The following is a 24423-nucleotide window of genomic DNA, read 5'->3' on the forward strand; positions in this document are numbered from 1 at the left end:
AGCATAATATTCACAAAATACAGGAGGTAGAACTGAGATTGGGTAGACTGTTCCTACCAATCATTGAGCTAGAGACCACAGAGAAGAAATTCAAGTTTGATGGAAGAAAATGATATGTTAATTTGGGGGCTGAAAGTTTCAGTGATGAAGTCTGAGATTTTCTAATAAATAGGAAAATATCAATGGCCTGTTAAGTACCAGGTACTGTGCTAAGTACGGGGAATACTTCGATGAACAAAACAGATGAGCCTCACCCCAGAGAGCTTGCAAGTCTATCAAATAATCCACTAATATATAATTATATATTATATAGGAGTTCTGTAAGAAATCATAAGGTACAAGATGGCTTTTGACAAACATCATAGGAGCTAAATATTTGCATATCCACATTCTTAATTTCCTGGGGAGATTCTGTAAAATTGTGATTTTCTAGATTAAAGAACGGTTTATAATTTGTTTCTAATTATTAAAACACTTTATATATTTTTTTTTTTTAAAGAGAGAGAGAGAATTTTAATATTTATTTTTTAGTTATTGGCGGGCACAACATCTTTGATTGTATGTGGTGCTGAGGATCGAACCCGGGCCGCACGCATGGCAGGTGAGCGCACTACCACTTGAGCCATATCCCCAGCCCAACACTTTATATTTTTTAAGCAGTTAAACTGAGTTGAAATTGCAGATTTTTTACAACCCCTGTGGGGTACTCCTTTCCCCATCAAAAATCTGCTCTATTTTTTTTTTTTTTTTCTGATGCTGGGGATGAAACCCATGGTCTCGCGCATCCTAGGCGAGCGCTCCACTCTCGCTTTTAAGTACATTTGCTTTTTACAGCAGCTTTGGGATGTGAGAGAAAGCACTGAAAACACACAAGCACCGTGGTTTGTGGAGTCGTGCACAGGTGTCAATTTAAAAACCACATTTCCCAAGAGGCAGCGCGGCACGTCACAGAGGAAAGGCCGCGCATGCGCACGAAAGCCCTCAGCGCTCAACCAAGCTCATAAAAGGAAAAAAAAAGCGTGTGTGGTTCTCGACGTGCCGCGAATCTTCGAACGCAAGCGCGTTACCATCCGCAGACTCTGAAAAAGCGTTCGCGGGACGCACCTACTGTCGCCGTCGCAATTTCCAGCGCGACGCGTTTGTTCCGCTTGAGATTCGGTAGGTGGGGCTGTGCCGCGGGCCTGGGAACGCCTGAGAAAGGCGGGCACGGAGGGCCGAGGTCCTTCTTCCGCGCTCCGGTTCGGGGCCTCGCTGAGAGCCGCCTTCGAGGGGCCGTGCGCACGCGCCCTGAGCGGAAAGGGGCGGAGTTCGGGAAGGGCGCCTGGCGCCGGCCCCCCGGGGTCTGCGCTTGCGCCCTTTCGTCCCCGGCGAGGGTGGGAAGCCACGCCACGCCACGCCGCGCCGCGCCCAGCTTGACTAGGGAGCCCGCCCCCGGTAGGGTACTCAGGCGCTAGAAGTTGAGCAGTGAGGATGAGTCCCTGGACACTTGCACTTTTTTCTCCTTGTCCCCCAAATGCCCAACAACCTCATTCACTCTCTTTCACCTTCCAGCTACCTCCAATTAACCTCATTTGCATCCAAGGGATAGACCCATTAGCAGCTTTTTCTCTTCCAGTCTCTTCAACTCCCTTATGGCAGGCCGTTTGCTCCGCTAGTCCCCTGAAACAGCCCACTAGTGGTTTTCCAAAGCCACCAATGATTTCTGGGTCACCAAGTTCAATGGTCAGTTAGTTCTAGGTCCTGAGCAGGATTTGATGCAGTAGATTTCTGCCCCTTGTTGACCCCTGTCCCCGCTTCCTTCTCCTTCATTCTGTTAGCACATATTTACCCTTGAGGCTTAGTTTCATTTCCGGGTGTCTGATTGTGAGTATTCTCTTTGGCACTTGGCACATGGTACATGGTATGCCCTCACCCCCCTACTTTTTTTTTTTTTTTTTGGCATTACTGGGGATTGAACCCAGAACTTCCCAGGGCTTTGGCCCATGCGAAGCAAGCTCGTTCTCTACTCCAGCCTTTTCTAAATCACATTTTGTGACAGAATCTTGCTGAAGTTCTTCAGGCTGGCCTCCAAGTTATGATCCCTCTGCCTCAGCTTGCTGAGTATCTGGGGTTACAGGCACATGCCGATGCACTCAGCCTGGGAGGGCCTTTCTGCCTGAGAATTTGTTTTCAGTTCTTTGACATTCTCTAATGTCTTAATAATAACTCAGGGTTATCCATTTATCTGCTTTATCTTCTGTCTCCTTTAGTGCTTATTTCTCCTACGGATAATTATATGGAACTGTAGTCATACAGCAGCTAGCTGTAGGAAAACATTCTGAAAAATGCATTTTTAGGTGTTTTCATTGTGCATTATAGAGCACACCTATACAAACCCAGACATTCCTAGGCTATAAGATATAGCCTGTTGCTCCTAGGCTACAACTCTGTATAGCATGTTACTGTACTAAATACTGTAGGTAATTGTCACAAAATAGTACCTTTTATGTATCCAAGCATAAGGAAAGTTATAGTAAAAATATTAGGCAGTAGGAATTTTTCGGCTCCATTATAATATTATGCAACCACCATCAATATTTGGTCTATTCTTGACTAAAATGGCATTATGCAGTGTATAAATGTTTAATGCCTGGGTTCTTTTCTGGACTGTTTCCTAAGAGGAAGATGGGACTCTTTGTCTCATTCACTGTTATATATCCCTTGTGCCTGCTACAGAGTAGATTCCTAGAGCTATGATGGTAAAAATAGTGTTGCACATGTGGTAAAAAAACAGATCAGTGTCACAGGTGACCAAGAAAAAAAAGAAATTGGATTTCATAACAATTTAAAAACATCCAAGGACACAACTCAAAAAAGACAAAGCAACTTAAAAATGGATGAAGGCAACTCTCTAAGATACATAAATGGCCAACAAGCAAGCACAAGAAAAGATGCTTCCTGTCATTAGCCATCGGGGACATGTCAATCAAAACTAGTGATATCACTTCAGGCTTACTAGGATGGCTGTAATAAAAAGACAGGTGACAGATGTGTTAGTATAGATGAAGACAGTGGAGCCCTCACATTGCTGGTGGGAATGTAAAATGGTTTACCCACATTGGGAATAGGCAGTTCCTCTGAATATTAAACATAGAGTCACCATATAATCCAGTGATGGATACCCACACCTAAATATAACATGAAAAAAATATGTCCATCCAGGGCTGGGGCTGTGGTTAGTGGTAGAGCACTTGCCATGCGTGAAGCACTGGTTTTGATCCTCAAGACCACATAAAAATAAAGATATTGTATCCATATTTTTTTAAAAATATGTCCACACAAAAACTATATGTGAGTGTTCATCATTCATAATAGCCCAGAAGTGGACACAACCCAAATGGTCATCAGTTGATGAATTTATATACAAAATGTGGTGTACCAAAACAATGGAATATTATTCAGTAGTATGAGGAAATGAAGTGCAGTGCAGGCAAATCTAAAGAGGCAGAAGCTGGGCACCGTGATGCACACCTGTAATCCCAGCAGCTTGGGAGACTGAGGGAGGAGGATCGAAAGTTCAAAGCCAGCTTCAGCAAAAACGAGGTGCTAAGCAACTCAGTGACACTCTGTCTCTAAATAGAATACAAAATAGGGCTGGGGATGTGGCTCAGTGGCTGGGTGTCCCCGAGTTCAATCCCAGGCCCCCCCCCCCCCCCAATAAAAAATAGGCAGAAAGTACATCAGTATGTGCCTAGACTTAGGTGAATGGGAATTGTATACCTTTTTAAAGTGTACAGTTCAGTGGGTTTAAGCAACTATTACATTCAAATTAAGAATTTTTTTTTTTTTAAAGAGAGAGAGAGAGAGAATTTTTTAATATTTATTTTTTTTTTTTAGTTTTCAGCGACACAACATCTTTGTTTGTATGTGGTGCTGAGGATCAAACCCGGGCCGCACGCATGCCAGGCGAGTGCGCTACCGCTTGAGCCACATCCCCAGCCCAAGAATTTTTTTTAATCCCCTGTCAAAAGTGTCTTATCCATTTCCTCTGTCTCCCCCAGTACTTCCCTACTTATCTTTGTATGGATTTGCTGATTCTGGATATTTCTTATAAATGGAAACATAATATGGGGTCTTTTGTGGCTGGCGTCTTTAATTAGCATAGGTTTTTTAGGTTTATCTATGTCATAACATGTGTCAGTACTTCATTTCTTTTTATTGTTGAGTAATACTACATTATGTGTATAATACCACACTTCCCCATTCATTTTCTCCACTTGCTTGCCAACAATTGTTTTTCTTATTTATTTATTTCCTTACTTTGGTACTGGGGATTGAACTCAGGGGCAGTCAACCACTGAGCTACATCCCCAGCCCTATTTTGTATTTTATTTAGAGACAGGGTCTCACTGAATTGCTTAGCACCCTTGCTTTTGCTGAGGCAGGCTTTGAACTTGCAATCTTCCTGCCTCAGCCTTCTGTGCTGCTGGGATTATAGGCGTGTGCCATTGTACTGAGCAACAATTGTTCTTATGTCTCTTTTTTTTATGAATGAAATGGTATATCTCCTTGTGATTTTGATTTGCATTCCCTGATGATAAAGAGGTGGAATGTGGTTTTATGTACTGGTTGGTCATTTGTTCTGCTATAAGTTTGGATCTTAAATGTCTCCCAAAGACCCATGTGTTAAAGGCTTGGTTGACAGCCTGGCACTATTGGGAGGTAGTGTAAGTTTTAGGGTGGGACTATTGGAAGGAAATTGGATCATCAGGGACATGTCCTTGAAGGGGATATTAAGTCCTGGCTCCCCCCTTTGTTTCCTGGCCACCATGAAGTGAATAGGTCTCCTCGGCCACATGCCCCCACCATGATGTGCTGTAAGGCCAAGTTGCCTCAGCCTGAAACCTCTGAAACTGAGAGCCAGAATAACCTTTTCTCCTTATAAGTTGATTGTCTCAGGTATTTTTGTCAGTAATATATGTATATCTTTTTGAGAAGTTTCTGTTTAGGTAATTTTTGTCTGTGATCTGAGATTAGAGGTCCTAATTCATTCTTCTGTATGTGGATATCCACTTGTTCCTCTACCATCTGTTGAAGAGACTATTTCCGTATTGAGTTGTCTTTGTACCCTTTTTGTAACTCAGTTGACCTTAGATGTCAGGGTTTATTTCAGTGTCTGGATTCTGGTCCATTGGTCTACATGTAATCACCATTTTGATTACTATAGCTTTGTAGTAGTTTTGTAATTGGGAAATATGGTTCCTCTGACTTTTTAATTTTCAAAATTGTTTTGGGTCCCTTGACTTTGCTATGAATTTTAGGATGAGTTTGTCAGTTTTTACAGAGAAGCCAGCTGGGATTTTCATATAGAATGCTTTGAATTTGTAGATCAATTTGAGGAATATTATCATCTTAATTTTCTGTCTTCTAAGATCCATTTATTTAGGTCTTCTTAATATCTTTCAAAAGTGTTTTACGCTGAAGAGTAAAGATTTTATACTTTTATTAAACTTGTTCCTAAGTATTTTGTTCTCTTATTGTAAATGGAATTCTCTTTTTAATTTCATTTTTGACTTCCACGTATCTTTTGAAGGAATGCAGTTCAGCCCACAGGAACCACTAATGTCCTCTCCCTTCCCCACCAGGCACCTTATACGCCATGGCCCTCGTGTCTGCCGACTCCCGCATTGCAGAACTTCTCACAGAGCTCCACCAGCTCATCAAGCAAACCCAGGTAGGAAGCCATAGCCCTCGAGAGGAGGGTCAGGGCTGTGATGCAGAGCTGAGGAGGATTGCCGGTGGGACTTGTGTTCCCAGAGAATGTGAATGCAGGAATGAAGATGGTGGGGGGTGGTGTGGGCATGACTGGGCCTCCTGTTGGATTTTCTGTAACGTACAGGATTTCCGGATTCTTTTTGTTTAGCAGCTGTATTGGGAGATAATTCACATAGCATCCTATGCCCCATTTAAAGTGTGTAATCCAGTAGTTTTGAGTATATTCAGAGTTGTGCAGCCATGTCTATAATATACTATAATGGCGGATACATGACAGTAAGCATTTGTCAAAACCACAGCCTTGTTAGAGCACGGACTGCAGTTAGTAGTGTGTCAGTACTGGTCCGTCCTCGAAGCAGAGGAGCGATGCTGAAGCAAGATGTGAATGATTGGGGAAACTGCATCGAAGAGAGCAGGAATATGGGGACTTTCTGTGCTGTGTGCTCTGTTTTTTTAAACCTAAAACTGCTCTAAAAATAGTTTACTAATGAAGTAAAATTTGAAGAACAGAAAAAGACGCTGGCACAGCATTAGAGTTCCATTCAGTTTATCATCATCCTGGTCGTCAGAACGTCTCTCAGGAGGCCACTCAGGTCTGCCAGCTTCTGTTTGACCTGGTCAGCTTCCAGAAGCAGGAGTGGTCTTGGCCGGCGTCCGGGCACCTGGTGTAAGAGTGAAGGGACACCATATTCTCTCGCTCTGAGTCTCTCTTAGGTTTTACTATAAGACTGACTTCTTTCATCACATAACCCCTGTATTCATTCTTTGGCCTCAGACGCAGGATAACAGATGCAGGCCGCCCCTTGTCCTCCTAACCTTACACTCACCAGGAGAGCATTTGAGAGCGAGTGCTCCTCTCCTTTGTCAGTGGTAAACACTGTCCATACTTTTCCACCCGTGGGAGGTGTTAGATTGGCCCCTGTGCTGTCTGGGTGGCTGGCAGCGGTACTGTCTCGTCCATTTCCTGTTATTCCATCCACATAGGGTTAGTTACGAGGAGCAGAGTATTGGGCTCTCTCCACAGTGAGGCTGTGCTCACTGTTTGCCCCACTGTTTTGCCCCACATGGCATAAAGGCACAGCCTAAACCTCATGTACTTAAAAAAATCCCACATCGGAGTTAAAAGGAAGAATTTTACCTTCTCTTGAGGGGTCGTCCCTGCCTCCAGTGTCTGTAGCTGTAGCCCTGCTCCCAGGGACCAGTATATGGGGAAGAATTGTACCAGTACATCCACCTTCAACTTCTTATCCCAATCAATTGATCACAGCTGTGTGTGCTAATTTTTGGATTCTTGATTCTGTTCTATTGTTCCATGTGCTAGTGACATACCTTCATTCCTCTTTTTTTTTTTTTGGTGGCCCTGGGGATTGAGCCTGGGAGCGCTCTACCACTTAGCTACATCCCCAGCACTTTTTATTTTATTTTGAGCCAGGGTCTTGCTAAGTTGTTGAGGCTGGCTCCTGCCCCAGCCTCCGGCCTTACAGGAATGTGCCACTGGGCTGTTATGTTTTTGTTTTTGTTGTATAGAGCTGGGGATGGAACCCTGGGCTTTAAGCATGCGAGGCAAGTGCTTGACCACTGAGCTACACCCCAGCCTACCTCATCCTTGTGATGATTGTAGCTTTGTAGTAGATTTTGAATTGAGTCCTTCAACTTTCATTTTTCAAGATTGTTTGGGCTTATGTGGGTCCTCGAGTGTCCATATGAGTTTTAGGATAAGTTTGTCAATTTCTTCATAGAAATCACCAGGAATTTTAATGGTGATTCCATGGAATCTGTAATTTATCTCTTTTTGATAAAGGGTGCCATTAAAGGGTAACTCATGATTTAACTCTTAATGGCTTTTGTAATGTTTTTGCATTATTAGTCAGGGGAAAAGCTTGTCTTGAACTTGTACATTCGGATTGATGGGATGGGGCTCTGGCCCAAGATGCAGGGTGCCAAATGAAGGCCTTGCTCCTGTCCCCTCAACCTCATGCTCACAGGAAGAGCGATCGAGGAGTGAACACAACCTAGTGAACATCCAGAAGACCCATGAGCGGATGCAGACAGAGAATAAGAGTGAGTAGCGGGGCTCAGGAGGGAGGGGCTGACTGGGTGGGAGCCAGTGTTCCCTTAGGCTGAGTGACCTTAAGTGACCCAGGAGACTGGTGATGGACTCATCAGCTCTAAAGAACCTCAAAATCCCTCGAGTCTGGGGACTGGAAAGCCTGTGACTTGAGGCTGCATCTAGAGAAAGTTCCCCTTTGAGTGAAAAGCCACCCTGTTAGGTGGAGGGGGGGTTTGTGGAATGCAGCTGTCCCCTGCACGCACCCCCGGGGCTCCCGGGTGGTCACACATCTGGGCTGTGCTTTTTAGTCCTGAGTAGCTTTGAAAATTGTCCCTCTGTCTGATGCTGACCAGCATTTTCTGCTGTGTCATGATGGGGAGAGGCAGAACGTGCTGCCTTAGCTGTGGTAGTGTCTGAGCATGAACTTGCTCAGCAGGAGCTGTCGGCCCTTGGGTACACTGCGGAGCCAGTAAAGCCCAGGCTCTGGGTCCTGGCCTCTCTGAGCCTCCCAAATATGGCTCTGGTGTCCTGGGAGCAGTGCCATGTGGCTGCCGCCCCCTCACCCATGCCTTCTCACCCTGTGCTCGCTCTACAGTTTCTCCTTATTACCGGACAAAACTGCGAGGCCTCTACACCACCGCCAAGGCCGATGCGGAGGCTGAGTGCAAGTGAGTACTGTCCCGGCCCTGCTGTTGCCCTCTTCCCTTCCTAGCCTGGCGCTGGGCTCTGGGCGCCCGCGCACTAGAGCCCCCAGCCTGGGTCTCCTGTGGAGGAGAGTCATCCTGCCTGGTCTCTCCCCTGGTTCCCGCCCTCCTAGTGCCTCCTCCAGGGAGGCCTGCCACTGGGTACCTGGCGGCACAGCGTGAGTCAGGTCCCAGCACTGCCATTCCCTAGTCCTTTGCCCTGGGGCACAGCTTCAGCTGAGACTCTGTTCCCTCTTCAGGAAAGCTGGGACAGTCACTCCCTACAGGATTGTGAACATAAAATGGGATAAAGCATAGACAATGCCAGATGCCAGGGTTGGTGGGCTCTTGGGGCCATCCCCCACGGTGGAGATACGTTCTGTATTGAGGCCCAGTGATATAATAAAGGCTGCTTTGCAGCCTCACTGTGCTGCTGGGACCATTCTAAGTACTTTTTATGTTTATCTCATTTAATCCACACAGCACTCCTTTGAGTAGTTTAAAGAAATTACCCCCATTTTACAGATAAGAAAACAGGCCCCAGAAGGGTTATATAATCCACCAGAAACCTGGGTTGAGGCCCAAATCCTGTATTCTTTAATACCCTGCTAGATGACAAAATGGTGCCTTTCCACAGGGTATATTTATTTTACATGAATATATGTTACAGAATAGGGACAAAAGTTATTAGTGTTACTAAGTATAGGCTATTACTTTATTTATTTACTTTTTAATGCAGGTTGTACCCAAGATGATAATTTCATGATTACATAATAAGCTGTGGTCTGCAGTTTAAATAACTGTTGAGCTTGTTCAGGGACCTGGGATGCCAACCATGGGCCAGAGTCGCTGCTCAGCATTGCTGATGGCCCCAGGGCTCTTCCCTCCTCCTCCTGTGTGGCTCCCTCAGGCTCTGTCCTGCGTTTACTTCCTTGGTTTTCTTTGCCGTCTGCCCACCGTCCTGTAGGCTTTGCTGATGCTCACCTGAGTCTGGTGCTGGGCCATCTCTGCAGGTGACACAAGAAAGGGGAGAACCCTGCCTTCAAGGGCCCAGTCCAGAGAGCAGGCCTCAGGACTGGGGAAGAGGAGGGCAGGACACCAGGGCCTGTTGTACTGTGGGCCTCATCCTGGGGGCCGGGCAGGCCAGTGAAGACTTAAAGCAGGAATGAAAAAGAATGGTTGGGTGGGTTCAAGGCTAGGTAGGAGACTAGGCCCCAGATGGTGATAGAAGTGAATGGGACAATGGCAGTGGGGACTGGGAGCAAGGATAGGTTCAGAGCCATTTCTGAGCTAGGTCTGGGTGCACACCTGAAATCCCAGCTTCTCAGGAGGCCAAGGCAGGAGGATCAAAAATTTGAGGCCGGGCTCAGCAATAGTGAGATCCTATCTCAAAATAGCAAATAAAAATAGGCTGAGGATGTAGCAGCTCAGTAGTAAAGCACCCCTGGGTTTAATCCCCAGTATGGGGTTGGGGGAGCCATTTCTGAATCAAATTAGGGGCCAGTTAGCAAAGGGGAGATTGAATTCAGATTCCAAGGTTTCCAGCTTGGACAAAGGGGTCTGGTGGGGTCCCTTATGCCAGGTTGGGAAGCAGAACAGAAGGGTGGGGCTGACCCAGGCAGGAGCCTCTGGATTCTGACTGAGGCGTCTTGAAACAGCTTCCTCCTCCTGGCTGGCCAGCCCTCCCCACCTTGCCCTCTCTCTGGTCCGCAGATTATCACCTGGCTGAAGTCGGGCCGTTTTTCACTCACCGAGGCGGGGTGGCTCGCAGAGTCAGAGGCGTACCTTTTTTTTTTTTTCTTTTTCTTGGGTGCTCCGGGCCTCATACAGGCTAGATAAGGCTCTACCATGGAGCTGCAGCCCCAGTCCTTCATTTGAGTTTAAAGAGCAGACTCACATCCCAGTCTGACTGCTCGCGGAGTGAAGAGACTCTGGAACCAGTTTGGCGTGGGCCACCGCTGGCACTGCACACAAGCTGAAACATTTTAAGCTTATTTGGTGGATGCAGGGCCCACCCTGAAGTTCTGCTGTTGTTTTACTTTTTCAGACTCTTTAACCTTCTTTCATTTGCTCCATAAATACTGAATCAAACCTTCTCAGCCCAATATTAGGGTGGAAAGGGGCATGGGCAAGAGGGGTACTCCAGTCTAGCTGCTGGGGAGGACCCATGCAGCTGGGTCTCACCGTGTGCCCTGATCTGGCCACTATAACACGTGTCAGTGGTTCCTAAAAGAAAGAGTCATTCTTTTCTTTTTTTCCCTCAGTGCTGGGTATTGACCTGGGGCACTCTCCACTGAAACAGGGTGTCACTATGGTGCCTAGTCTGGCCTCAGACCTGCAATCCTCCTGTCTCAGCCTCTCAAGTTGCTGGAATTACACTACACCTCCCAGCAACAGAGACATTCTTATGCGACCCTATAGTACAGAATTCTCAAAATCAGGACATTAACTCAGATACATACTGAGGAACTAGAGACCTTCTTCATATTTCATCATTTTCTGCTCAGGTCCTGTATAGCAAAAGGAATGGACCATTTTTTCTAGTGCAGGTCGGCATTGCATTTAATGTCATATCTCTGGTCTCCTTGAATCTGGAACCGTTCCAGGCTGTCTTGGCCTTTCATGATATATCATTTTAAGGACATAGGTCATCTTGTAGCACATCTCTCCATGTAGATGTGTCTGACGTTTCCTTACTGCTAGATTCAGATTTTATGCTTTGGGCAGTGGCGGCACAGACGTAAGGTCCATGGTGCGCCTACTAGAAGGCCCGAGGTGCTGTTTGTCTGTTGGTCAAGGTGGTGTCTTTGGCCCATCTCTGGGAGATACTTTGTAACTATGCATACATCCTGTTTCACTTCAGACCATTAGTTTGAGTATCCATTTTATGATTCTTGCCTGAAATAATTGGGATTTCACCAGGAGAGTCTCATGTCCAGATAGGGTGGATAACCACTTGTTTGGTATCACACGGAGTAGAACTTTGGACATGCTGTACAAAAACTCTGTCCTCCAAATGAGTCAAGCATCAGTGACCAGCCTTTCAGAGTTTCCTTTGATCTACTGGCTTTTATTCTTCTTCTGCTCTCTAGGCTGCCCGATTGCCAGTGTCCCAGTGTTCCCAAGCCTGTGGTGGCTAAGCCTCCCTTGCCCCACATATCAAACCCATTGAACTTGAGTGCTTCGCACAGTGGGGTGGCAGTTCACCTGTCCTGCTTTGGTGTAGCTGCTGTCTTCCACTGTCCCCTGGCCTCTGCCTGCTGAGCGCTGTGAGTCACTTGCTCTGGACACCCACAGGGTCACATTCTGGAATGCTGTATTGTGGTTGTTCATGTGTCTCCTTCCTGTTGGGCAGAGGCCTTTGTACCAAGGGGTGTTTAATAAAGCTTTGCTTGAGGAATGGGCTCGGGTCTGCTCTGGGAGCAGGTAATAAAATGACCCGTAGTGGAGCACATTGCTCTTGAAATGCCCTCTGGGGTGGTTCCCCAAGATCTCAAATAAAGAAGCCTGCCTTGACTGGTTGCAGTGGTACTCGCCTATGATCCCAGCTATGCCAAGGCTGAGGCAGGCGGATTGCAAGTTCAAGACCCGATTGGGCAACTTGACGAGACCATGTCTCTAAATTAAAAATAAATAAATAAAAAGGACTGAGGATGAGAACCCAGGGGAGTGTCCCTTGGTTCAATTCCCAGTACCGGGACAGGAGTAGAAGCCTGCCTCCATGAAGTTTTGTGGTGATATCTGCGCCAGGTGACTTGGGTTTCTATCAACTTGGAACCTCCATAAACTGACTTCCTTAGCTTCCTGGGGCCACAAGTCTGGGCAGAGGTCTGTGCCTGGTTGTGGTCTTGCATGGATGAGTTTCCTGTGCTCCAGCGTTGCTCTTAGCCAGGACAGTCTCCACAGCACTGGCTCTGTCCTACCTAGGGAAGACCCTGGGTTCTCACTTCTGTCCTCATCACCTCAGCAGGATGTTAGAGTGGCCTGAGCCGCAGCTGCTTTTCTGCAGGATATGTCATGTGCTCTCAGCACAGGCAGCCCAGCCAGACCTGCCTTCCTTCATAGGATCCTTATCTTAGGGCCTCGGGCCTGTTCTTCCTGCTGCCTTGCCATTTGTACTTTTAGCTAAGCCAGGACTGGGAATTTAGCTCGGTGACAGAGCTCTGGCCTGGCATGCACCAGGCCTGATTTTGAGCCCCAGGGACCCCCCCGCCCAAACACACATGCAGATTACAAACGCAGGCATGGATTACTTAACATTCTGAGATGTGTGGCATTAGGTAGGTTCATGATTGTGAGAACATGACAGAGAACTTAAGCAAATCTAGATGCTATAGGCCTCACTCGGGGACCTATCGATGCAAACAAGACATGCGGTAAACATGAGAGAGGCAGCTACTGGTGTCAAGGGCATATTGCTTTCCAGTTAATTTCTTTATTTAATAAATAGGAGTATAATCTAACAATCAAAAGTGAAGTGAAGGGGCTGGGGCTGGGGCTTAGTGGTGGAGCGCTAAGTGTGAGGCACTGGGTTCGATCCTCAGCACTACATAAAAAATAAATAAAATAAAGATATTGTGTCCATCTACAACTAAAAAAAAATTAAAAAAAAAAAAAAAAAAAGAAAGTGAAGTTAATGCTCAATCTAGTAGCATAGCCAGGCGCAGTGGTGCACACCTGTAATCCCAGTATCTTGGGAGGCTGAGGCAGAAGGATCATGAGTTTAAGGCCAGCCTCAGCAACTTAGTGAAACCCTAAGCAATATAGCAAAACCCTGTCAGAAAGAAAAAATGAAAAGGGTTGGAGATGTGACTCAGTGGTTAACTGCCCCATGTTCAATCCACAGTACCAAAAGAAAAAACCCCCAAATCCCAGTAGTAGCACAGTCACTGTTATCGAGTGTACTGTACTGTGTGTAAGTACGCATGCTCTACTGTCAAACACCTGGCCATGCAGTAGGTTTGTCTACACTATTACTGCCACACACATGTAGTGTGTTGCATTAGGATGTTGAGATGGCTGTGGGGTCATTGGGCGAGAGGAGGTTTCCAGCTCCCTTGTGTGCATTCCTTGTGCCCATTGAACGGTCCTTACATGGCCCGTGTTGTCCTCAGGATCTCTAGTTTGTAGCACTAGGGTTGCCTGAAGAGCCCAGCCTGACATAAGCAAGAAAGTGCACGCCCCAAAACCTCTTCTCTGCCTTTCCTACCCTCAGCATCCTCCGCAAAGCCCTGGATAAGATTGCTGAGATCAAGTCGCTGTTGGAAGAGAGGCGGATTGGTGAGTTGGGGGATGCACTAGGGTTTCCTGAGCAGGCAGAGTGGGGGCTGCTAGGACAGCCATCAGGCCTCCTGTGGAGAGCCAGTGGCACTGACAGGTTATCACTGCACATGGCCTCAGGAAGGGTTTTCCTTCTGGTTCTCCCTTCTTCTGTGACCCAGGGCCTGTGCCTCCCTCCTTCCTCCCACCACCCACTCTGCTTCTTGCTGTGGGGGAGGAACCTGGAGAGCTTGGCAGAGCCCCACTCTGTGTCATGAAGCAAGGCCCACGAGTGGCTGCCACCTAGGCGCTGCCTTCCAGGCCACAGACGCCATTGCCCTGGCTTCCCCGCCTTTCTTGCCAAAGTGGGCAGACCCCTTGTCCCTTGGTCTTGTCTCCTTGCCAGTTTGGTTTTGTTTGATGTTGAGGGGTACGTGGAACCATGCCTGAGAGGCCAAAGGTCCACACTGAATGATTGGTTCTCAATTTTGGGTGAATAGATGATTAGAAAAGTGCCCGGAAGGGTAAGGCTCCTGCGGGTTTTGCTGACCCAGCACACTCAGGCCAACGGTGCCCAGGTCAGGAGACAGAGGTGACTGCACCTCCAAACCACCCTTTGGCAACTTTCTAGCTCCTCCCCTCAAGGGTGACCATGGTCCCCACACCTCATCACCCTGGCAGTTTAGCTTGTCAGGGTCCCAACTTGGACATCTGATGGATGGGCAGGGAAGGGGCTGGACCCTTGGTAGTAACTGGGAGGTGGGGGCTCCCTGCTGAGCTCCTCTGACAGCACAGAGCAGGGTGCTGGGGGGGGGGTCTCAGGGCAGGTGCCCCTCCCTGGGGCCTCAAGGATGCACCTCCTACCCACAGCGGCCAAGATCGCAGGTTTGTACAATGACTCGGAGCCGCCTCGCAAGACCATGCGCAGAGGGGTGCTGATGACCTTGCTGCAGCAGTCGGCCATGACCCTGCCCCTGTGGATCGGGAAGCCTGGTGACAAGTGAGGGTGGCAGCCAGCAGGGGGGGCCTGGTGTCCAGGCCCAGACTAATGCTCCTTCCACTCACAGGCCCCCACCCCTCTGTGGAGCCATTCCAGCCTCAGGGGACTATGTGGCCAAGCCTGGAGACAAGGTGGCTGCGCGGGTCAAGGCTGTGGATGGGGATGAGCAGTGGATCCTGGCAGAGGTGGTCAGTTACAGCCATGCCACCAACAAGTGAGTGGACACCCACCCCGCTGAACCTTGCTCACCACACCCTCTTCCGCTGGCATTGTTCAGCCTGTGTGCACAGTGGGAGAAGAGCTTCCCCGGAGGGCACCTGGGCAGGAGGTGTGGGAGGCACTGGGCTCCTCGGGCCACTTTCCCATTCTCCATCTCCCCCTCCTCCTCTTTCTGGCTCCCTGGCTTGCAGTGGGCACCTGGCTACACCCGGTGTCCTCCTTCCATTCCCCCACAGGTATGAGGTAGATGACATTGATGAAGAAGGCAAAGAGTGAGTGTCCATCTGGGAATGGGGTGGCCAGGCTCCTGGCAAGTGGTCTCCCTGGCCCTGGGCTGATTGGGTCTCCCCTCAGGAGACACACCCTGAGCCGCCGGCGCATCATCCCACTGCCCCAGTGGAAAGCCAACCCTGAGACGGACCCTGAGGCCTTATTCCAGAAGGAGCAGCTTGTATTGGCCTTGTATCCCCAGACCACCTGCTTCTACCGTGCCCTGATCCATACGCCCCCACAGCGGGTAAGGCAGCCTCCGTGGACAGGCCTTTCATGACACCCGGCTCCAAGACAGGGCATGGGGTCATCTTCCGAGTCCTTCCCTTTTCTCCTCTCATGGCCTCATAACTTAAAGGACCTACATCTACCTTGTGAATCCCTCCTGCCCAGCCTGAGCCGGAGCCTGCCCCCATTGAGCAGGCTGCTCTGCCCTCCTGTCCTTCCTCACTTTGACCATAATTGGACCCCAGGCCTAAGCTAGGAGCACATACCAATGTCTCCTGATTCCCTCCGTCACCCCAGCTCTTGCCGACACTGACACATGAGACTCTGGTCATTGGTAACCTGATGCAGCTAAAGGCTGTTCTCTTTGTGCCTCTAGGACACCTGTCTGCTCTCTGGGCTGTCTTTGATCCTCTCAACACAGGGCTCCTGAATGGCCCCAGACATCCTTGCAGGTCTAGGCTGACCCCTGGGTAGCGAGTCTCTCTTTTTTCCCACTCTTTATCTGCTGCCTGGAGAACTAGCTCTGGAGCAGCAGGGACTGGGGTGAGCATCTGGACCCCTTGACTCCAGAGTGAAAGATGAGGACCAGAGAGGCTGGGAGCTCACAGGGTTCCTGCTGGGCCAGGCTCCAGGCCAGGAGGAGGCTGGCCTGTCCCGGCAGCCTCTGACCAGCCCCTCCTGTTTGCCCTGGCAGCCCCAAGATGACTACTCGGTTCTCTTTGAAGACACCTCCTATGCAGATGGCTACTCCCCTCCCCTCAATGTGGCCCAGAGGTACGTGGTGGCTTGTAAGGAACCCAAGAAAAAGTGAAGCTAACCGGCAGACTGGAGGTTTGCTGCTGCCGTCCTCATGGGAGAAGGCAAGAGAGGATTTTCTGGGATCAAATAAATATTCTTCCCCCTCTCCTGTGTCTCCTGGCTTTCCTCTGTAGGGGGCAGGGGCAGAGGGCCCTACCTGCTCCAGAGAGTCTTCCAAGAGAATCTCTGTCTTGAACAGATTATATAGATATTTTAAATTTTTATTTTTTGGTGATAATGGAAATTGAACTCACCCACACTCTACCTCTCGGCTGCATTTGTAACCTTCCCTGCCTTTTTCTTTTTTTTCCTTAATGTTATTTTATTTTGAGGTAGCCTAGACTGGCCTCAAACTTTGGGATCTTCCTGTCTTAGCCTCCTGAGAGCTGGGCATATAGGCCTGAACCTCTCTGTGTTTGTATTTTATTCCTGAGGTCATGGGTCAGGCTTGTGTCCACGACACCACTCAGAGCTGCCAGCGGAAGTTGAGCTTGCAGCCTGCCATCTCCTCCGCATAGTGGGCATCCAAGTGCTCATTCTGGGCCACAGTAAGGGCAGATTTCCAGTCCCCTGGGATGCCTGGGGAGGGACAGAGTAATGCTGGAGTCCCGTACACAGGTGGTCCCAAGAGACTCAAGGCAGGATCTGGCAGCTGCTTCTACCCTTCCCTCCCCAAATACCCTCCTGTTGGGGCACCCACCTTTCCTCATGAAGGGAGAAATACTGTGGTCTAGGATATGAGTAGGAAAGGTGCTGTAGTCAGCCATGGGGTTCTTCTTCATCTCCTTGGAGGATGTGGCTGGACAATGTGATCCACGGTCTTCTTTGACAGGGAGCGCCCCAGAAACTCCAGGATCTTCTGAATTTCCCTTTTCAGGTTCTAGAGCAGCAGAAGGGCCCTTCAGAGGGGGCTTGGATTGCTTATGGGAAGTGGGGGGCTGGCCATTTCCACTTGGAAACCTCCCAGCCCCAGCTGCTTTACCCTGGACCTCTTTCCCTGGAGCAAAATGACTAGCTCTCTGCCTTAGGGTTCTGGAGTGAGCCCTGTGTGGTGCCTGAGGAGAGAGGGCAGGGACAGTCTTTTAGAACTGTGGCCCCAGGTGTGGCGCAGCCTTGGGCAGGTGCTAGAACATAAGGGCTGTGCTGGGTCCTGAGCTGGGCTGGCTCTGTGGTTCCAGGCCAGGAAGGCAATGTGGGGAGAACTGGACTGGGTGGGCCTGCCAAAGGGGAGGGTCCTGAGGGCCTTGTCAGGTCCCCTGAGGTTCCTGCCTCCTGGGTGGGACATAGATAGAAGTAGTAGGCAGTCTCACCTCCTTCAGGTCTTCATAGAAGAGTTAGAGCACAGGATGAGTGCGGTTCAGCTCTCCCCATTCCTGCACGTGCTGGTACCATGACCCATAGGACACTGGGGAAAGGACCAGTAGGGTTTGGTATGAGTTTTAGGTGGCCGTCCTCAGCTCTAGCCCCCTCCTTCCTCCATGTTGGGGTCCACCTTGTCCACCCATGAACTTCTCCAGGAACTTGTCCCAGGTGCCAGGGTCAGGGTGCACCTTGGCCATTTTGTAGAAGTTGTAATAGGAGACAGCCACGTCCTTTGCATTGTGGGCAACATAGATCACCTGCAGGGACAGACGACACCCACTGCCAGCTACACCACCCCATGCACACACCCCAGGACTGCCTCCCTCCTGCCTGCCTGGCCCCCTCACAGCACCCCTGTGGGGGGTTCCCTCTCAGCTTGACAAGGAAACATGCTGAGGCCTTGAGGCTGACTTGCTGGAGACCTCAGGAATGGCTGTGGCTGCTGGGATCTGAACTCAGCTTTGATGGGAGACTCCTGGCTGTACTTCATCCTAATCTGACCCCTTGAATTCCACCACACACCCAGATGGAGATCAAGGCAAGTTGAGGTCTTTCGAGCCCCTGTATGAGCCTCCAAGCATCTGAGCTTTCCTGTTCTCAGGTCTGAACTAAAGAAGGCATGGGGCCCCAAGCCTTTAATCCCAATGGCTCAGGAAGCTGAGGCAGGAGGATCCCAAGTTCAAAGCCATCCTCAGCAACTTAGGCCCTAAGCAACTTGGCAACATCCTGTCTCTAAAATATTTAAAAAGGGCTGGGGATGTGGCTCAGTGGTTAAATGAACCAGGTTCTATGCCAGGTACCTGCCCCCCAGCCCCGCCAAAAGAACAGTCTCACTCTCCTTGTCTTCTTGGCCCTGCCACAGTGAGGGCAGGTGGCCTTCCCACAGCTTGAAGAGACTTTCCCAGGAAGAGGACCAAAGCTGGAATGGTCCATTGGGCCCCCTGCCACTCACCTTGACTTACAGACTTGGGGAAGCAGGGCCAGTGGCAAGTGGGTCTTGAGGATCCGGAACAAGTGTGTCTTTTAGAGACTCCAGGCCTAAGGTGTGGGCAGGGGAAGGTCTGATGAGCTGGAACCTGGAACTTGGCCCAGGACAACACCAGGCACTTGAGGGGAGACCTGGGCATTTGAATTCAAGGTAGGACACCCTAAAATATATGTGGGCCCAATGACACTTCCTTAGGTCTCCTCCGTGGTAGATCATCTCCAGTATCTCACTCAACCAAGTGGTGCCTGGAAAGGGAGAGAAGCAGGCATGATCCGGGTGGAGGGCCTGGCCCCGCTGACTAAGGTAGGGACTGCAGCCCCAGTAGGGGAGCAGGGTGGCCGTCCTCACTTACCAGACTTGGGGTAGGTACTGATGAGCAGGTCATTGGGCCAGGTCTGGAAGCTCTGAAGTGGCCCCACCATCTCTGCAAAGTACTTGGTGGGTGGGGATCCCCTTCACATTGACCAGCAGAGGACAGGAGTTATCCTGGACCAGCTCCGTGCTGCTGAGTCAGGGACCAGCGCCTGCTCTACTTCTCTGAATACCACCACAAAACAGTATTTGTGGATTGTTGCTTTGAGATTAGGACACAGACTTCAGGAGGCTCTGTGAGTTGACAAGCTCACCAAGCTAGTGAGCGGGGAGCTGGGATGGGGAGGCAGGTCTAAACCCCAGTGCAGTGGTTCACGGCTTGGGCTGCACCTTCTGCAGAATTTTCCATGACTCTAGGGCAGTGTAAGCAGTTCCTGGCATCTGGTCACAGACATTGGATTTGGGAAGATTTCCAGGAGGTTCCAGTGAGTGCTTAAAACAAATCTTCTAGGGCCTGTCCATTCCATTTTTGTTTTGTATTGCTTGCAGTGCTGAGGAGGGAGCCCAGTGCCTCCTGCATGCTAGGCAAGCACTCTGTCTGTGATGTACACCTCTCCTGCCCAGCCAATTGCTTTGCCGGTCAGCTTGGTTGCTCTTATTATTCCCCATGGGCTCCTCTCTGTGCTGTTCCTCTTCTATAGCTCCCTGGGCCCTTCACATCCGGAAACACCCCCCCCCCCCCCCGCCAGCCACTTGCCCACCCAAACTCCATCTTGGCTCCAGGACAAACAGGACCAACTGAGCAGCTGAACGTGGTTGGTGGGCCAGTCTTGCATGTGAATGGGCAAAACTGATCACTCAGCAGAGAGGGGAGGGGGACTCAGGCCAGGGTAGAGTTGTCCTATTGTGATGGGTGTCCATGGGAAAAGAACAGGGAGGTAGAAGCCCCAGCCAAGAGAACCAATGGTGCCTGAACAAGAAAATGAGCACCTAGAAGATGTTGGAGCCAGGAGCCGGGCCAGACAAGGGTGTCTTGCCCAGCCACCCCTAATCTGGCACTCATCTGACCTTTCAGGATACTGGCCTTCCGGCCTTCTGGCGGGCACTGGATTAGCAGAGGTGTGACATGGGACTGAAGAGCCGCTCTCTGAGCTGAAGGTTTTGTAGGTTCAAAGTGGGAGGGGTGAGGAGCCAGCCCAGGGAATGGCTGTCCTCCTGGAAAGAAGGGTGTGGTTTGGGGATGGGGCGTGTCAGTGTTGGCTCGCACACACACCTGTCTGAAAACCCAAGATGTGCATTTAGCATGTAGAACAAACTAGAGAAATTAGGGGAAGGACCCAAGGGGAGGATGTTTTCTCAGGTTTAATCGGGGCTTCTGGATCACTCCTCTAAACTCCACCCTTACACAGCAGGTTAACAGAGGACCTTTTCTTCTTCTTTCTTTCTTTCTTTTTTTGTACTAGGAACTAAACCCAGGGGCCCTTTATCACTGATCTATATACCCAGCCCCCTCTTTTATATTCAATTTTGAGACAGAAGTCTTGCTAAGTTGCTTAGGGTCTCACTAATTTACTGAGGCTGGCCTTGAACTTGTGATCCTCTTGCCTCAGCCTCCTGAGTCAAGGATTACAGACATGCACAAACAGCTTCTTCTCACTGACCAAGTTCAGGGAGGCAAGGCGAGAGGAAAGGTGGAGTTCAGGGCCATTCACCTTCCTGCTGGCTCCAGGCCAGAGTAGCCATGGATATTCCAGAACTGCAGGCTCTGCTCATGGGGCCAGACCAGAGTGCTGAGTGGGCAGGGCCAAGGGTCTGGGGGTGGAGCAGAGCAAGGAAGGCTGTTTTGAGGCAGCATGGAATTAGAAAGAACAGGTTGCTAGAACCTTCTAGCACTGAAGGGAGCCCCTGCTTCATGGTTCCTTTGGGATCTCAAGGAGCGTGGCTCACGGCTGGTGGAGCACAGCCCACAGGTGCTCTTCTTTCCCTGGGCTGAAGAGGCTGGGGCAGGAAGATTAGAGGGCCACATGGATCCTCTGCATTTTTCTATTTGGATCACAATCAAATTCTAGCTGCACACTGAAGGTGGGAGGTTGTGTCACAGTGGGAGTCTCCTGAGTCTCCCAAGTGTAGTGAGTCCTAAGCGCCAAGCTGGACAGAGTCAGGCAGAGAGGCCTCTGGGCAGGGGAGAGGCTGGCCACATGGTTGGTCCAGAGGCCCCTCCTCCAATTTCTGTTTCCTTACCCAGACCTCCCCAGAAACACCAGAAGAAGTTACCCTAACTCAAAACTTCCTATTATACTCAAATAAAAATTGTCCAGATCAAGGTGGACAGGGGGAGGGGCACAAAAAAAGTAGAAGGGAAGACTTGGGGATGCTGAGGGTCAGGTGTCCAGCATGTCTGTCTAGTGTTCCTGTGGAGATAAGAGCTTGGTCAAATGCAGCCTAAGGGATGGAGGCCGGTAGGGAGGGGTGGCCAGAATCACTTCTCACCTCTTCTCATTCCCAGCCATCCTCTTCCTCCTCAGTGCCCACCTGGCACAGCCGGATCAGGTCTCCCCAAAACAGTGACTTCTCACAGCTGTCAAGGGTGCCGTTGGTAGGAGATGATACAGAGTCAGGCTTCTCAAGTCCCCTGCAGTCCTGGCCCTGGGTGCCAAGGACTCAGCTTCCCAACCTGGACTAGACCACTGCACCCTCTCCCCAGAGCTAGGCCAGGCTGGGAAAGAGGACAGCACTCACCTAGGACATTGGCCCTCAGGGGCAGAAGCTGCCCTGGCTCTTCCTGAAGGAACTCCTCTGCCAGGCAGATCACATGGGTCTTTAGGGACAGCCGGGATGTGGCAACACAGGGGACTGACTTTACCCAGTAAGTGGTGGCAGGTAGGGAAGAGTAGAAAGGGAGTAACTCATATCTATTGAGGAGTCAGTAGAAGCCAGGCCTCCATCTGTTAATTTGTTAGGTATTGATTGGCCATCTGCTCTGAGTTCTGTTCTGTTCTGAAAGTGAATAAGACCTGCCCTCCTGGACTTTACGGAAGAGTGGGGAGGCAGGTTTCAAGATAATAAAATTTGTTCTATTTGAGACAAGAATACATGCTTCACCCAAGTGAGTGTTGCTGGGCAGCAGCAGGCCAGTCTCTGTGCACATAACTGCAAGGCCAGCGAGTCGGTTAGCGGAGTCAGGAGGATCGCATGTTCTTGGCCAGTTCAGCCAACTTAGCAAGACCATGGCAAAATAAAAAATTATGGGGATGTGCTTAGTGACAGAGTGTCTCAAATTTCTATCCCCAGAACCACAATAAACTCATATGTTGGGGAAACAGGCCGACCACAAGGAAGAACAATAATTTTTGATGTAGCCAGGGGAGACCTCCCCAAGAGGGTGGCACATGGTCAACTCTGAAGGTCTAGGAAAGAGCCTTCCACACAAGAGAAAGGACTGTTGATAGTGGTGGGTCCGAGGACCCACGAGCACTACCCTTCCCAGGTTAGAAGTGGGTGTGGGGAGCACTCTGAATGACCCAAGCCTTCCATCCTGGAGCAAGAGGCTCTGATCGATCACTACATTTCCTGGTGACTTGGGCATTGTCCCAGCCCAGGAAGTAGAAGGCATGTTTTCAGGAGCTATACTCACCTGTTCCTTTGTCATCCTACCCCTTTGCCCTGTTTGGGATAGAATGTTCCACGGAAAGATTCTAGATGTCAGTGAACATAGATGTCAGTCAACCTGTTGTCAGCAGACATCAGGATGCTAGACTCAAACCCTGAAATCTGACCCCTTGCCTCATTTGAATAGCTTCTCCTCAGTAAAAGGGATCAGCGCTCTCTCTCTCTCTCTCTCTTTCTTCAGACCCTTAAGGTCAGAGGAGCCGTCACAGGATCCAAAGATTTAAAAAGTATCTCTGTCTCTTGTGTGGTTATTTTGTGCAGCCCAGTTCCCCTGGAGTGACCCCGAGTGTTTTAGTCGTGAGGAACGCGACAAGTGGGGGCAGAGCAGCTCAAGGGTGCGAGCTGCCTGGTCCTTCAACAACCTTAAATCCAGGTCGCCTCATTGTTTAAGGCCCAGTGGGAGCCTGTGTGTCCTCTTCACGGTCAGGTCATTGTCTCCAATGGGCCTTGCTTGGTGATTTTGGGCCAGGTTGGGGTAGTGGTGGCAGTGACGGGCAGAGATTCTGGCAATGTAAAGCACGCGGGTGCTGCTAGGCTACCAGGGAGGACTAGAGCGTTGGGGCAGTCCAGACAGGGGACAGTCCTTGGGGTTCACCTGTAAGCCAGCAGACCTGGTCTCCTTTCTTACCCAAAGGGCGGCCACCACAGATCAAAAGCCCTGTATGATGAGGATCATGTCCCTGGGGAAGGAGAAGAGAAGGAGGGGTGGCCTGTGAGCCTCCACTCACTCCCACACCAGCTGAGGCTAAATCTTCTTTTTCCTTGTATTTTTAGTACATTATAAGTGTACACAATGGTTGGGTTCATTGTTACATATCCATAGGTGCATACAGTAGAACAATACAATTTTTTCCCTTCCCTTCCCTTTCCTTTCCCTCTCTTCCTCCCTCCCATGGTCCCCTTCCCCTACTCTACTGATCTCCCTTGGATTTTCCTGAGATCAACCTCCCCTGAACTCCCCTCCCCACACCCTGCCTTTTTCCTATGCAGCATCCACATATGAGAGAGAACATAGGACTTTTGACTTTCTGAGTTTGGCTTATTTCACTTAATATGTTATGTTAACATTATGATGTTCTTAAATTCTGTTCATTGTCCTGCAAATGACATAATTTCATTCTTTATGGCTGAAAAAATTCCATTGTGTTTATATACCACATTTTCTTTATCCATTCATCCATTGACAGATTTGTCTATTGTGAATTGTGCTGCTTTAAGCGTGAGTATGCACGTCTCACTGTAGTATGCTATTTCTTTAGGATAAATACCGAGAAGAGGTATAGCTGGGCCATATGGTGGTTTCATTCCTAGTCTGCTCAGGAAACTCCATACTGATTTCCACAGTGGTTGTAATACTGTACAGTCCCACCAACAATGCAAAAGTGTTCCTCATTCTCCACATCCTCTCCAGCATTTATTATTGTTTGTATTCTGGATGGTTGCTATTCTAACTGGAATGAGATGAATGTTCAACGTAGTTTTTTAAAAGTATTTTTTAGTTGTCAGTAGACCTTTATTTTACTTAGTTATATGTGGTGTTGAGAATCGAACCCAGTGCCTCACACATGCTAAGCAAGCACTGAACCACTGAGCTACAACCCCAGTCCTCAATGTAGTTTTGACTTGCATTTTCCTAATTACTAAAGGTGTTGACTATTTCTTCATATATTTGTTGGCCATTTGTATTTTTTCTTTTCAGAGTTACTTATTTAGTTTACTTGCACATTTATTAATTAGGTTATTTTTTAATATTTATTTTTTAGTTATAGGTGGACACAACATCTTTGTTGGTATGTGGTGCTGAGGATCGAACCCGGGGACTTGCACGCTC

The 24423-nt window shown here is 49.3% G+C and overlaps 1 protein-coding gene and 1 pseudogene across 2 annotated transcripts; one reads left to right on the top strand and one right to left on the bottom strand.

The window, feature by feature from the left end:
- The first annotated feature begins 990 nt into the window (after positions 1-990).
- Positions 991-16367, top strand: Sgf29 (SAGA complex associated factor 29). Of its 2 annotated transcripts, XM_027948656.2 has the most exons (10): positions 991-1158; positions 5625-5713; positions 7740-7815; positions 8400-8472; positions 13703-13767; positions 14617-14746; positions 14814-14960; positions 15202-15237; positions 15320-15482; positions 16158-16367. In XM_027948656.2, exons 2-10 carry the CDS (start codon positions 5639-5641, stop codon positions 16272-16274), a joined length of 882 nt encoding a protein of 293 aa, XP_027804457.1. In that variant the 5' UTR covers positions 991-1158; positions 5625-5638; the 3' UTR covers positions 16275-16367. The 2 variants fall into 2 exon arrangements, with proteins under 2 accessions (XP_027804457.1, XP_027804458.1); XM_027948657.2 differs by lacking the exon at positions 991-1158 and having other exon boundaries at positions 5630-5713; positions 7685-7815.
- Positions 16368-16727: 360 nt separating this feature from the next.
- On the bottom strand, positions 16728-22572 carry LOC114103110 (sulfotransferase 1A1-like; annotated as a pseudogene).
- Positions 22573-24423: the final 1851 nt, after the last annotated feature.

This window comes from Marmota flaviventris, chromosome 19 (assembly GCF_047511675.1).
Source record: "Marmota flaviventris isolate mMarFla1 chromosome 19, mMarFla1.hap1, whole genome shotgun sequence".
Lineage (NCBI taxonomy): Eukaryota > Metazoa > Chordata > Mammalia > Rodentia > Sciuridae > Marmota > Marmota flaviventris.

What these genes read in the sequence shown, in the direction of transcription:
- Sgf29 (XM_027948656.2), top strand. Translation starts at nt 5,639, where the DNA reads ATGGCCCTCGTGTCTGCCGACTCCCGCATTGCAGAACTTCTCACAGAG. An exon ending in ATTGATGAAGAAGGCAAAGA is followed by an intron (nt 15,238 to 15,319) that starts GTGAGTGTCCAT and finishes GTCTCCCCTCAG; the next exon opens with GAGACACACCCTGAGCCGCC. An exon ending in TCCATACGCCCCCACAGCGG is followed by an intron (nt 15,483 to 16,157) that starts GTAAGGCAGCCT and finishes TTGCCCTGGCAG; the next exon opens with CCCCAAGATGACTACTCGGT.